The sequence below is a fragment of the Struthio camelus genome, chromosome 2 (assembly GCF_040807025.1).
Source record: "Struthio camelus isolate bStrCam1 chromosome 2, bStrCam1.hap1, whole genome shotgun sequence".
Lineage (NCBI taxonomy): Eukaryota > Metazoa > Chordata > Aves > Struthioniformes > Struthionidae > Struthio > Struthio camelus.
Window position 1 is genome coordinate 142,869,402 of NC_090943.1, and position 12,181 is coordinate 142,881,582.

The 12,181-nt window shown below is 36.0% G+C and overlaps 1 protein-coding gene across 4 annotated transcripts in view; it reads left to right on the forward strand.

Annotated features, from left to right (window-relative positions):
* The window catches only part of TRAPPC8 (trafficking protein particle complex subunit 8), a 52,995-nt gene that overhangs the window by 21,469 nt on the left and 19,345 nt on the right, over positions 1-12,181 (forward strand). For all 4 annotated transcript variants that reach the window (XM_009683055.2, XM_009683052.2, XM_009683053.2 and 1 more), the window contains 10 exons: positions 248-353; positions 2,346-2,477; positions 4,592-4,816; positions 6,740-6,848; positions 7,551-7,745; positions 7,930-8,060; positions 9,081-9,155; positions 9,524-9,650; positions 10,141-10,298; positions 10,792-11,234. In XM_009683055.2, coding sequence (XP_009681350.2) covers positions 248-353; positions 2,346-2,477; positions 4,592-4,816; positions 6,740-6,848; positions 7,551-7,745; positions 7,930-8,060; positions 9,081-9,155; positions 9,524-9,650; positions 10,141-10,298; positions 10,792-11,234 — 1,701 coding nt within the window. The remainder of the gene's footprint in view (positions 1-247; positions 354-2,345; positions 2,478-4,591; positions 4,817-6,739; positions 6,849-7,550; positions 7,746-7,929; positions 8,061-9,080; positions 9,156-9,523; positions 9,651-10,140; positions 10,299-10,791; positions 11,235-12,181) is intronic.

Sequence of the window (12,181 nt, forward strand, 5' to 3'; positions counted from 1 at the left end):
ATTAACAGCAACTTTTTTTAAAAAAAAAAATAAATAAATAAAGCAAAGTTATACTATGAGAAATGCAATGGTGAAAGTGCCAGTCTGTACGTGGTTATTTTGTGGGGGGAGAACTCTTAAAGTAAAGAATATGAACAGCAGAGCACTAATCTGATGCAATGCAGAGAGAACTTGTCGAATTTGAGGTGAAAAGTTTTTTTCCCATGGTGTCTTTTGATAAATATTTATTAATATATTTTTATTTTAGGAACATGGTTCTGGCCGAACGTTGTGTGCTGCTTAGTGCTGAAATCTTAAAAAGTCAAAGCAAATATTCAGAGGCAGCTGCTCTTCTGATTCGTTTAACCAGTGAGGTAACACAGTAGCTTTTTCCACTCTTACCCTCCTGCCATGTGCTTACTTACCTGAACGCTTCTAGGTTACAATCTCATTCTTGTCTTAAGTTGAAATATTCAAAGACAGCAAATGACCAAGTATAAAGTTTGAAATGAGGAAAACTTCAGTTATACAGCAAACAAAGAAACTAGTTCTTTGCATTCTTTTTCTTTCAAGTGACTTGTTTGACTTTAAAGACCTGCTAAATGTGTGTTTTGTTAACTTTGGCTTCATGTTAAAGAAAACTGATTATCTACTTGTCACTTGAATGACATACTTTGCCAGTTTAAGAAGTTATGGATTAAAAATATTAGTTTGGCTTTCACAGCCATGATGGATATCATCCCCCATGTATTCAGTTTTGTAGCTTAAGCAATGAAGGCTTAAGGCACTGCAGCTCAGCTACTATTGGATCATCAGAATCTTAACTCTGTAAGTGAAAGCTGGGCTGAACGCTTCTGTTATGTTAATTGATGTAAATTAAGCATAGAATTAGTGCTAAAAGCCTAGAAAGGGTCCTACTTGAAAAAAAATTGAAACAATTAATAATTTGAAATATCTGTGACTGTATAATGTCTTCTGTGTAGCTGATAAAACAACCGAGGCTTGGACGAAAATCTTAAATGGCAGTTAGTTCTAGCTTCGTGGCCAACTGCCCCAACGTGATGCTTCTGACACTTTTCCTGGGACAACTAAAACATGAAATAAGTTGCTTATTTCTCTAAGTTACTCTCCTAAGTAAATTTGTAGTTTAATTTTTACCCTTTCAACTTAAACTTGGTTCCAAAAATCATATATATGAACAGCATAAGTCATTTAGACTGTGCACTGCTGGTTGTGCAGTCATTTTACTGCTTAAATTAAATGCAGTATGCTTGTGGTGTCTTTTGGCAGTTGCAAGGAAAATCTTCATAGGATACCATAAAGGTCTTCCAGGGTTTACTCATAATCCAGAGACACTTACACGTTAACTGATAACGTGGAGATCAGTTTCAGTAAAACCAGGTAGATTCAGTTCTTATCAGTTAAAGTAAACTCAGTAATATAGCTGTGCTTTGCCAGGAGAAAAGAAATTATATTTCTAAGAAGAAATTATAAATTATTAAGAATTTATCCTTGTTCTTGTGTGTTAAGTTCAGTAAGCTCCATTATTATTTTCACCCTCAACCTATTAAAGCTCTTTTTTTTTTTTTTTTTTTTTTTTTGTTTAAAATCTGCAGGGGGAGGGAGGGGGAAAGGTAGTAGAGCTCTTGAAAGGTAATGGTAAGTGTTAGAAATGATACCTTGAGTAACTTAAGAGACAAAGTATTCTTGTCATTCACTTATATATCACCTGTTTCAATATCTCTTCAGGTCACTGACAAAATACCAGTAAGTTTAGTATTGAGCGGTTATCACTCGTATATATAACGAAGGGAATAATACATTTTTTTTGTTCTGTGCGCACACACACCTATAATGTTTGTGTATAAATTAGTTTCTGACTCTGTAACAGATTTTTTCCTGTTAGCATGAGAATAAGTCCACTGTTACTGAGCTGTATTTTGACTTCAGAAGCAGAAACAATGCAAAAAGATAATTTATATTTCAAAATAATTATTGTGTCTTGTTTCCAAAGTATGTCCAAATTTGTCCAGAGATTATTTGTGCAAATTCTCTCAATATAAAGTTTGCATATTCTTATAAACAGTTTGTAGACTGTTACAGATGCACATTTTCTTTTTAAAGAGATTGAAGTGTTACCAAAGGTACTGTTATTCAGTACCCATGTGATTTTAGGACAGGAAAACCTGACTGTATTATGAAGAGTTGGATAAGTGAGTGAAAATAATAGGTTTCTCTTACAGAACAATGATGTTCAAGTGTCATCTGTCTTATAGGGGACGATAGTGAATAGAGGAGTTTATTTTGGTGAACCTTTACTTTTATATTCAGCTTTGAGACTAATTACTCTTTTTGCTTTTAAATAGGATTCTGATCTTCGTAGTGCACTTCTGTTGGAGCAGGCAGCACATTGCTTTATAAACATGAAGTGTCCCATGGTTAGAAAGTTTGCCTTTCATATGATACTGGCTGGCCATAGGTTTAGTAAAGCAGGACAGGTAAGTGTATTTTTCCAGATGGGGAAATATGATCAATATTTGCTATTTAATCTGAATAGCATGTTAAATGTGAACATATCATTCTTCTGGAAGAAGACACTCTGCTTTGAACCTCTTTATATTAGAGGTACTGAGCTCTTGATCTTCTGGAATGTGAAAATGACTTCTGCATTAATCAGTAATCAGTAGGGTCTTCTACATTTTTTTTTTTGAAGTTATGATGAGACTTCAGCAATAAATACTTTCATTTTTGGATCTCAATTTTTCTAAATAGTGAAATACCATGTTTTTCACTTAAAGATGTATGATTACTTTTGAGATAAGAGTGAATTGCAGGAATTGGCGATTTTGTTGAATTGTAATTCATTAGAATAATAGCAATACTTAAATATCCTGTCTTTCTGGTGCTTTATCCATATGCTTTTCAGTTTAAAGGTACATGGATGTGAACAGTTACTACAAGGCAAGCTATAGCATTTCTTTATGACTGCTTAGGCTCAATTAGCAATTAAACCTATATAAATCAAATTATTTTTAATTCACTGAGGTTGCTGTGCAGACAGCTCTGTGATAAATGGACTTGAAAGTCTTTTGTACATAATTTTTTAGTTATTTCTGCCTCAGCTGTGTAACAGACTTGCTAAAGATAAGTTGTGCCTGATCCTGGCTGAGATTAGCTGCTGGAGTTCAGTTACAGGGCTGTCCCTGCCTGAAGTCAATTTGAGTTTACCTATATTTTGCAAACGTGTGGTAAAGGTCGATTTGTATTGCAAATCAACAGTACGAGCGACTCCAGGCGTCAAAATCCTATTTGAAACAAAATCCTTGCCCTATCCTGCCTACCTCCCTCTTAAATCTAGTTTTGATCATCCCGATAAAGACCAAAGAAAGTATTGCTTTACTCTCAGCTTCTATTTTTAAAATTAGATGTGAATACTAATAGGACTATTTTCCTCTTAACTGGGTTGTCTTGTTGCACTAGGCTTCCTATCTGTTTTTCTGACAATACATTACTGACAGTGAGCTGTTGATGAGTGTGTGTGTGTGGTTGTTTGCTTTTTTAATCTTAACTTTTCTGTCTGGCAGACTCTACAGTTTGTAGAGCTTTGGCTCTGCCTTTATGTAACATCCCTCTCCTGTTGTTTGTATCTAACTGCTGTAGGGGTTCTGGTTTCTAAGAAATGCTTCTTTGTTTTGAAGTAGATCTTCCTCATCCACAGAGGTATCAAAATATTAAATACTACTGAAAAAAAGTCAGCCAGGCTGCTCAGCTCTAATACTGTGATATCGTATTTTAAAGAGTGTCAGTCATATCTGCTGATGTTGAAGAGTTATTGCTTATATCTATCATTACCATAGCTATCTGAATGTTTCTTAATTTTGCTCCAATTATTGCTGTAAGTAAGGGAATACTGTTCCCTGTTTTAGAAGCCGAGACTTGCCTAAACAGTGAATGCCTATGCAGATGTTGAATACCTAGATTTGGCATTAATGCCCGGGTCCTGATATATGTACAGGAAGGGAAACTGAGGAGCTGATTGGGAGCAAAGCATCTCTCTCCCAATGGCTGATGTGATTGGTAATTTTGTCTCATATGTACTATAGGGCTGTGTGCGTTGGTTTACTTGGCATGGATCTTATACCGAATGCTTCTTGTAGAAGAACACTTGAATGGAGCTGTCACACTGAAAGTTCTGTTACTGAAGCGAGGTGAAATGCGTGTCCTGAGGCTTGGCAGTGGAGTTCTGCAGACTCTAGCGCTCAGTTGTAAAGCAATGCAGAACGCTTTATTTTAAAAGTAGGCTTCTTGACCATTTCTCTGGTTAGCATACTGCCTGTTACACTAGTCTCTGAAAATATGAATTTAAGCTGGAAACTAGGCACTGTACTATAGGAGCAAACAATTCTGTCCTTAGATTAACGTGGACCAGATTTGAGGAACAATTCTGCAAATATTACACTTGGTGTGGTGGGGGGGAGAGAAGAAAGAAAAAAAAAAACAAAAAAACAAAACAAAAACCCGAACTCTTCTACCTTACTGTTTAGTCTTCCTACTATTAAAACTGTATTGAGTGATTAAGGAGCTCATTTGAGAAAGAATCTTTTTCTTGCAGAAAAAACATGCTTTACGTTGCTACTGTCAAGCCATGCAGGTTTACAAAGGGAAAGGCTGGTCTCTTGCAGAAGATCATATCAACTTCACTATTGGTCGCCAGTCCTTCACGCTGCGTCAACTTGACAATGCTGTGTCAGCCTTCAGGCATATTTTGATCAATGATAGTAAACAACCTCCGGCTCAGCAAGGAGCATTTTTAAGAGAATATCTTTATGTTTATAAGGTAAGTGTTCTTTTTTTCTCTTCTTCCCCCTGCCTTTTTTTGTTTAGTAATCACTGACTACTCAAGGAATAATATCTAGTTTATGTCTAGATAATAATCTAGACATATTCATGTTTAACCTTAAGTTTCAAAAACAAATTTGCTGTGTCTTTAATGTATTAAGACTAACTTTCACTGGCCGGTCTGATACAATCTAGCGTGTAGGGCACTATTGTTACTTTTTGAATGTGCTTTTATTACAGTGAAATGAACTTTTAATTTTGAGGTCAGTGGCTGAATTGCAGCCTGTGATAGATCTGTCTCTTTTGAAGTAAAAAGATCATCTTTGTTCTCTCCATTTTATAATGATCTTTGAGGCTTTTTGGTAATAGATGTTTAATAAACTCTAGATGTTTGCATTACTTTCAGGTGCCACTGACAGTTCTTGATCTTGCTTCCTGCTAGATCTTTCAGTGTCTACGTTTGCTTATGCCTCTCACATTTAATATTAAACTTGCTAGCAGTAACAGTAGCATTCTCTAAATGATAAACTACATTTCAGTTAAAAATAGCTCAACTTGATTAAGGTTGGTACCAAGAATTTGGGGGAAGGACCACTCTTAAAGTTCATCAGTGTTGTTCAGTTGCCAGAGTCGGTACACTTCCAGCATAAATTTAATTCTCAGAATTATCTTCTGTGTAGGTATTGAACCTAGACTTATTTTTAACCTAATGAGTTTACATTCAGTAACTTTTTTTGCTGCTGTTTGTCTGTCAAAAAATAGACTTCCTTAGAATGAAGCTGCCTTCTGTCTGAATATAAGGAAAAACCTCTTTACTGTGAGGGGTAACTGAGCAGTGGAACAGTGCCCCGGAGAGGTTGTGGAGTCTCCATCCTTGGAGATTTTGAAATCTATCTGGACAGTGGTCCTGGACAACCTCCTCTAGGTGACCCTACTTGAGCAGGGGATTTGGACTGGGTGATCTCCAGAGGTCCCTTCCAACCTCAACCATTCTGTGATTCTCTTTTTTTTTTTTTTTTTTTTTCCTTAAAATGTATTGGTATGAATTGGGCTCTTTTGTAACAGTTAGATTCAGCTGTTTTCCTCTTAACAGCTGCAGCAGACTCTAAAATTGTCATAACTACAGGTAATCACAAACACCTCTCTAAAGTGCAGCTTTATTATAGGTATGATTACTTGTCCCTACCTATGCTTTGTGATAGCCTCTCTCTGATTCAGTGGCAAGAAGCTCATGTGACTATAGCTGCAGAATATCAGGTTAAATCCAACTAGTCTTTTCTGGTATTAAAAATTACTCCACAACCTTGTTGCAGAGAATTGTGTGTGTTGTTTTTTTTTTTAAAATCATATGGGGTTTTATAGATAATGTGTCATTCAGTTGCTACAGTTCAAAATAAAGAATGAGCTTGCGTATCATGTCATATACAGGACAGATGTCTCCCCACAACTTGCAGCCTTGCAGTTGGTTAATGACTTAACTTAGCAAATACTGCATTTAATTTAAATTTATGGTAGACATTACTTGGGACTGGTGTTTTGAGTTTACAGGTCAGCTGTGGTGAGAGTCTGTATAATGGTAGTGGTATAGTGAATACAGCTTATCGAATTCTGAACCTCAAGGCAAGCTTTGTGTCATAAAGCTAGCAACAGCCATGCGTGAGTGGTGAATTAAGATCTTCATTGCCCTTGTTTCATAAAGGTTTCTTGAACTTTAAAGTCTTACTTGGAGAAGACAATATACTTCAGACTGTCAAGGCAGAAGCAGCTCTCGAATCTTGAGCAGTTAACTGAAATGATTCCTGCCATCTTAAAAACACTGCCTTTACCAATTTTCTAAATCATAAGTAGTAAGTTATAGCACTCAGTATTTGAAATCTACAGCATAATGTCATATCAACACTGTTTTCTTCCTTCTCTCCAGAATGTTACCCAGCTAACACCTAATGGTCCATTACCACAACTTCCTTTACCGTATATTAACAGTTCAGCAACGCGAGTTTTCTTTGGGCATGATCGAAGACCAGCAGAAGGTTAGAACTTCATGTAAACAGATTCAAATCTGTTTTTTTGTGGAACCAAAACATATGCAAGATTCAGTCTATTTTCAGTGTTTTTGTTATATTAAAGATAATGTGATGAGGTAGCTTCTTAAAATCAAATTTCAAAAGAAAAGATGAAGCTTAGTATCTTCCTGTTAGCTGTCTTCAGACTTTATGAAGTCTACGTATGTAGATGCACTGACTTCAAATTTTTTTTACAGCTTGAAAGTTTCAATGCAAATCCATGATGAAGTTGATGAAACGGCTTATTAATGTGTTAATAGGTTCTTGACACAAGCACTGGTGATGGAAATTAGTTTTACATCTAATTTCCTCTTAGGTGAAATGTTTGAGACTTAGATTCCTGAATGTAAAGTATGCTGAGTAGAAATTCGTATGCAAATTGTGGGACCGTACTCTGTCCTAAACTAAAAATAAAGTGAGAATACCACATTGCATGCTAAAATCATGGAATTCCATAGTTTGCAAATGGAAATATGTTCAAATCATCTTCAGGATTGTCTTCCATGTGTCTATTTCAAAATGTTTGGCAGTCCTCTGATTATTAAATTAATTGTAACTTTAAAGACAGTGACTGAGCACTTGCTACGTTTCAAGAATAGTTAAGCACTGTGTTTTAGCTGTTTCATGCCACTGCTGTTATCTTATAACATTGCCTTAAACTCATACTAGGTGAAAAGCAGGCAGCTACGCACGTGAGTCTGGATCAGGAATATGACTCGGAATCCTCTCAACAGTGGAAGGAACTTGAGGAACAGGTTGTCTCTGTGATTAACAAAGGAATAATGCCTTCAAACTTTCAACCAACACAGTTCTGTTTAAACAGCTATTCAGATAACTCCAAATTTCCACTTGCTGTCATAGAAGGTAAAGTTAAGACTTTCCCATTTCAGTAATAAAGTGGGTTAAATGAATTTGTACAGTATTTCCTGCGCTATTGTAGGAGTAAACTTATGTTTTGTGCAATGGGCCTCTTGAGTTAAAAGTGAAGCTTCAGATTTTGGTGGCGGTAGCCTGTTGTCATTATTTCTTTTGCACTTTTTCAAAATAGAACCAATAACTGTGGAAGTATGCTTTCGAAACCCGCTGAAAGTTCCACTTCTTTTGACTGACCTTTCATTGCTGTGGAAATTTCAACCTAAAGACTTCAGTGCAAAGCATGATGGAGAAACAAAAGAGCTGGTAAGGAAAGCTTTACCTTTTTCAACCTAAACTGAGCAACTGCAGTTGTGGAGTACATCTCAACATATTAGAGTAAGAAAGTAGCTGGTTCAGGTGTAAATTAAAAAATAAAATAAAGAGCTACTCAGTATCTTCATGAATCATTTTATGCCCTATGTATCTGGGAAAAGCTAAATATCTATTAAGAGATTTACTATAATAATGAGTAAGGTAAAGGTGCTTGAAGCTAAGCAAAATACTTGTTAATGTTTATTATGTATATATTTATACATTTTATTGCATATATAGTACATGCTATTTTTAGTCACATTAGCCTTGACTGACTGAAATGACTTATACTGCTTTATCAAATATCTATTTTTACCCTAGCTACACTGCACTTTTTGAAGTGTGTGCTCTGGAAAACAAGAGTGCTGGTGTGCTATGGGAACAGCTTGGTATCATGATTAGGAGAAAAAAGAAAATGTATTTTATTAAAAATTAATTTTTTTAATACTTAAAACAAATTAGATGACCTAATTATATTACTTCAACTAGTAGTACCAGTGCATCTCAGTGACTGTTCTCACTTTCATATTTTTAAAGTTTTGAATATATTTATTTTTGAATACTATAACTTTGGCAAGTAAAGTAACTTACCGTAAAGTTTCATATAAAAGTCTCAGTAGCTGCTGTACACATTCCCTTCTGTTCCAATCAAAAATGCTACCTTAATAATATGCTAAATACTTCTGTGAGTATTAGTGAAATTAATTGGGAACGATTCCAATTAAGTGATGCATCTTAATTTTCTCTCTGACATAGATGTTGACTGAGCTTTCTCTAACTGCTTCTCTAAATCAGAAAGCCTGAGAGTATGGACATACAAATTCTACTGTCCTAACTGTTTGCAGTTTGGAATTTGTATGCCTCTTTTCTTTTAAAAAGGAAGAAAAAAATTACTCAAAGCTGGAAGAACTAATATTTATAGCAGTTTTTGTTTCTAGAAATATCTGAACATCTGTCTCTTTTTCTTTTCAGGGAATATGTGATGATAATATGATAGGGACTGAAGCAATAGCAGAATTTTTAATTAATAGTTTGGAGACAAAAATGGTGAGTAATATACTTTTTTCAGTGTTAACCTTTGGGATCTTCAGTCTTGTTTCAGACTTAACCAACGTTATACTTCCAGTACTTCATGCGTCAGTAATATGTTCTGCCTCTGCTAAAGTTCAGCTTCGTTACAACTTGGGATTTCTTTCATAACGTAATTAATGCTTTTCAGCTGGACAGGTCTAGTAAATTCTATATATAGAAAAATTTCAAACCTAGTAAATGACTTGCAGTTACTGTATGCAGTTGCATCAAACATGACTATAAAATAAATATAGCTGGGGGTTTCTGTAGTAATTGGACGTTTAAATGTAATAATACTTTTTCTTTAGTGGCAGCAACAACAAAAATTTAACATATCTCCACAGGCAAGACTAAAGCTCTTTCCCCATCAAACAGGGGAGCTACATATTCTGGGAGTCGTTTATAATCTTGGTACTATCCAAGGTGCTGTGACATTAGATGGAATAGATCCTTCTATTGGATTACAGACAGGTAAGTATTATTGCCTTAAATTGTGCCTCTGTGGAAAGAGAAGACCCTGATTCTGCAGGGTAGAACCAAATTCTGTTCACCTTTGATTGTAATGTGAGGGTCTCCAGGTTGAGGAGATGGAAACTAAATAAGTGAATGAATTGAGACATCTCTAGAAATCGCATGAGAAGAGGAAGCTGGAGTAGAAGGGGAGTAGCTAGTTAACTTTGCTGGAACTTAGTTCCTTTTAAATTTAGAAATTCTGAAACTATTAAAAGTCAAGTAAAGTATTCAATCTATGCCATGTTTAATCTGTAACATCTTTTGACTCCTCTGGCGTTTATTCTTCTTCTGGCTTTTAATTTAACGCTCTTCCCACCCCACCCTACCTTTTCTCCCAGTATTGGTCTGAAGTCCTTTGACATAGGTTCCCAAATTTAAATTTGGCCCATGGGGCTTCTAGAGTTGGGGAGGGCAGCTATAAAAAGTACTTTCTAAAACACGTTTTCAGGAAAGCTTGTCTCCAATGGATTATCTGTACGAGGACGACAAGATTTAGAAATCCAAGGGCCTCGACTTAATAACACAAAAGAGGAGAAGACATCTATTAGATATGGACCTGATCGACGTTTAGATCCTATTATTACAGAAGAAATGCCTTTGTTGGAGGTACATAGCTATTTTCTATTCGTAACTTTGAGCAAATTGAATCTAGAGCTATAAATGTAGTTTTAACCAAAAAGTCTTACCTTTGTTAATGTCTAAATCTGAAGTTAATTTCTGACCTGTCAGTGCCAAACTTGTATTTTCTTCAAGTGAAACTGGAAGCCTCCAAACTAATATCCTGCTGTAATTGTTTTATTCTCTTTAGAATTTTAGTTGGCAATGGCTTTTGTAACCACATTGTAAGGGGGGAGGGAAAGGGGTAAGTCAGTGTGTGAGTGGTTTTTTTCCTTCTCTTTTGTTTGCCTGCCATTCTTCATGTTGAGTACAGTCCTTAAAGTTAAAACACTGGTTTTCTTCACTAGGATTGTCGTAACAGATGGATTGTTCAAATCTGATTATGATAACGCTGTATAGTTTAAACGTAGTTTTCATGCTTGTTCGTAACTTGTCGATGTTCAGTTTTTTTCTCCTCTCCTTCCCCTTCTCTCCAATACAGGTATTCTTTATAAATTTTCCTACAGGGCTTCTCTGTGGAGAAATCAGGAAAGCATATGTAGAATTTGTGAACGTAAGCAAGTGTCCCCTTACTGCACTGAAGGTTGTGTCCAAGCATCCAGAATTTTTTACTTTTGGTGGAAACACTGCTGTTCTAACACCACTAAGTCCTTCAGCTTCTGAAAACTGTAGTGCTTACAAGACTGTTGTGACAGATCCTACCTCTGTGCGTACAGCACTGCTATCTTCAGCTTCTTCTGTAGACTTTGGGTTTGGCACAGGAGGTCAACCAGAGGTAATACACGTCCCACTTCCCGACTCTGTTCTTCTTCCTGGGGCTTCAGTGCAGCTGCCAATGTGGTTACGAGGACCAGATGAAGAAGGTGTCCATGAAATTAACTTTTTGTTTTACTACGAAAGTATTAAAAAACACTCAAAAATGTGGTAAGTTTTTTTCCTTAAGCTATTTTTCTGTCATACTTAATTATATTTAACAGCTCATTACGCCCACTGTGTGTGTTGGCGGGGGGAAGTCTTATTGAATTTCTCTTGAGTTGCTGTGGTAATGTAAAACAGTGGCCTGTTATCTGGTATTCTAAGCTTGTACAGTCTAAAAGCAGTAATCTGTGTTTCTACGATATGATCTGATTTCTGTAGGAAATTATATAGCCTTATTGGTTCCATCGAAGTGCCAAATTGTTCATTTGGTAACTCAGAAATTAATGGGATCTTGTTAATACAGCCTGTGTTTGTAGTCAGAGTTTTGCTGGAAGCACATCTCTTTGAGTGATAGAGGAAAAAAATCCATGACTTTGCTTCTACACGTTATAAAATAAAATCTTTTGTACTTTTAACTTAAGATTTCTGTCCTCAGTTAAAATGCAGCTAGTGATTATATTATGAAAATTATTCTTTTTGGAAGGGTTAAATACCAGATTTGTCACTTGCATGTCACAAGTTCAGTTAACTAGCTGAAGGAAAAAGTTTTTCCAGTTGCTCTTTCTTCTGTAGCTCCTTTTTGGATCATTTTTGAGACAATAGACAGTTGAGTCTGACACCACAAACTAGCAAACAGTGTTTTCCTTGAACTTTGCTTCCAACGAAGTGAGGTGACTTCTGTTATGCTACTTATTCTCAAGTCCCTCCCATGTCCCAGGCTAAGAAAGCCTGGGAAGTCTTGCATGTTCACCTGTAATTATGTAATTTTCTAGCAGAGAGAAGTCGCACTCCATGGAACTTGATGTGCTAGAATCATTCCTCAGGAGAACGCTTTGGCGATGTCTGCCTTAAGTAGCTCAGAGTAGGATTGGATCTATAGAATTGGTACCACTAACTTCTCCTCCAGAAACTTTTGCAAAGGACTTGCTGGCCTGAAGGTTAAGCCTGTCTAG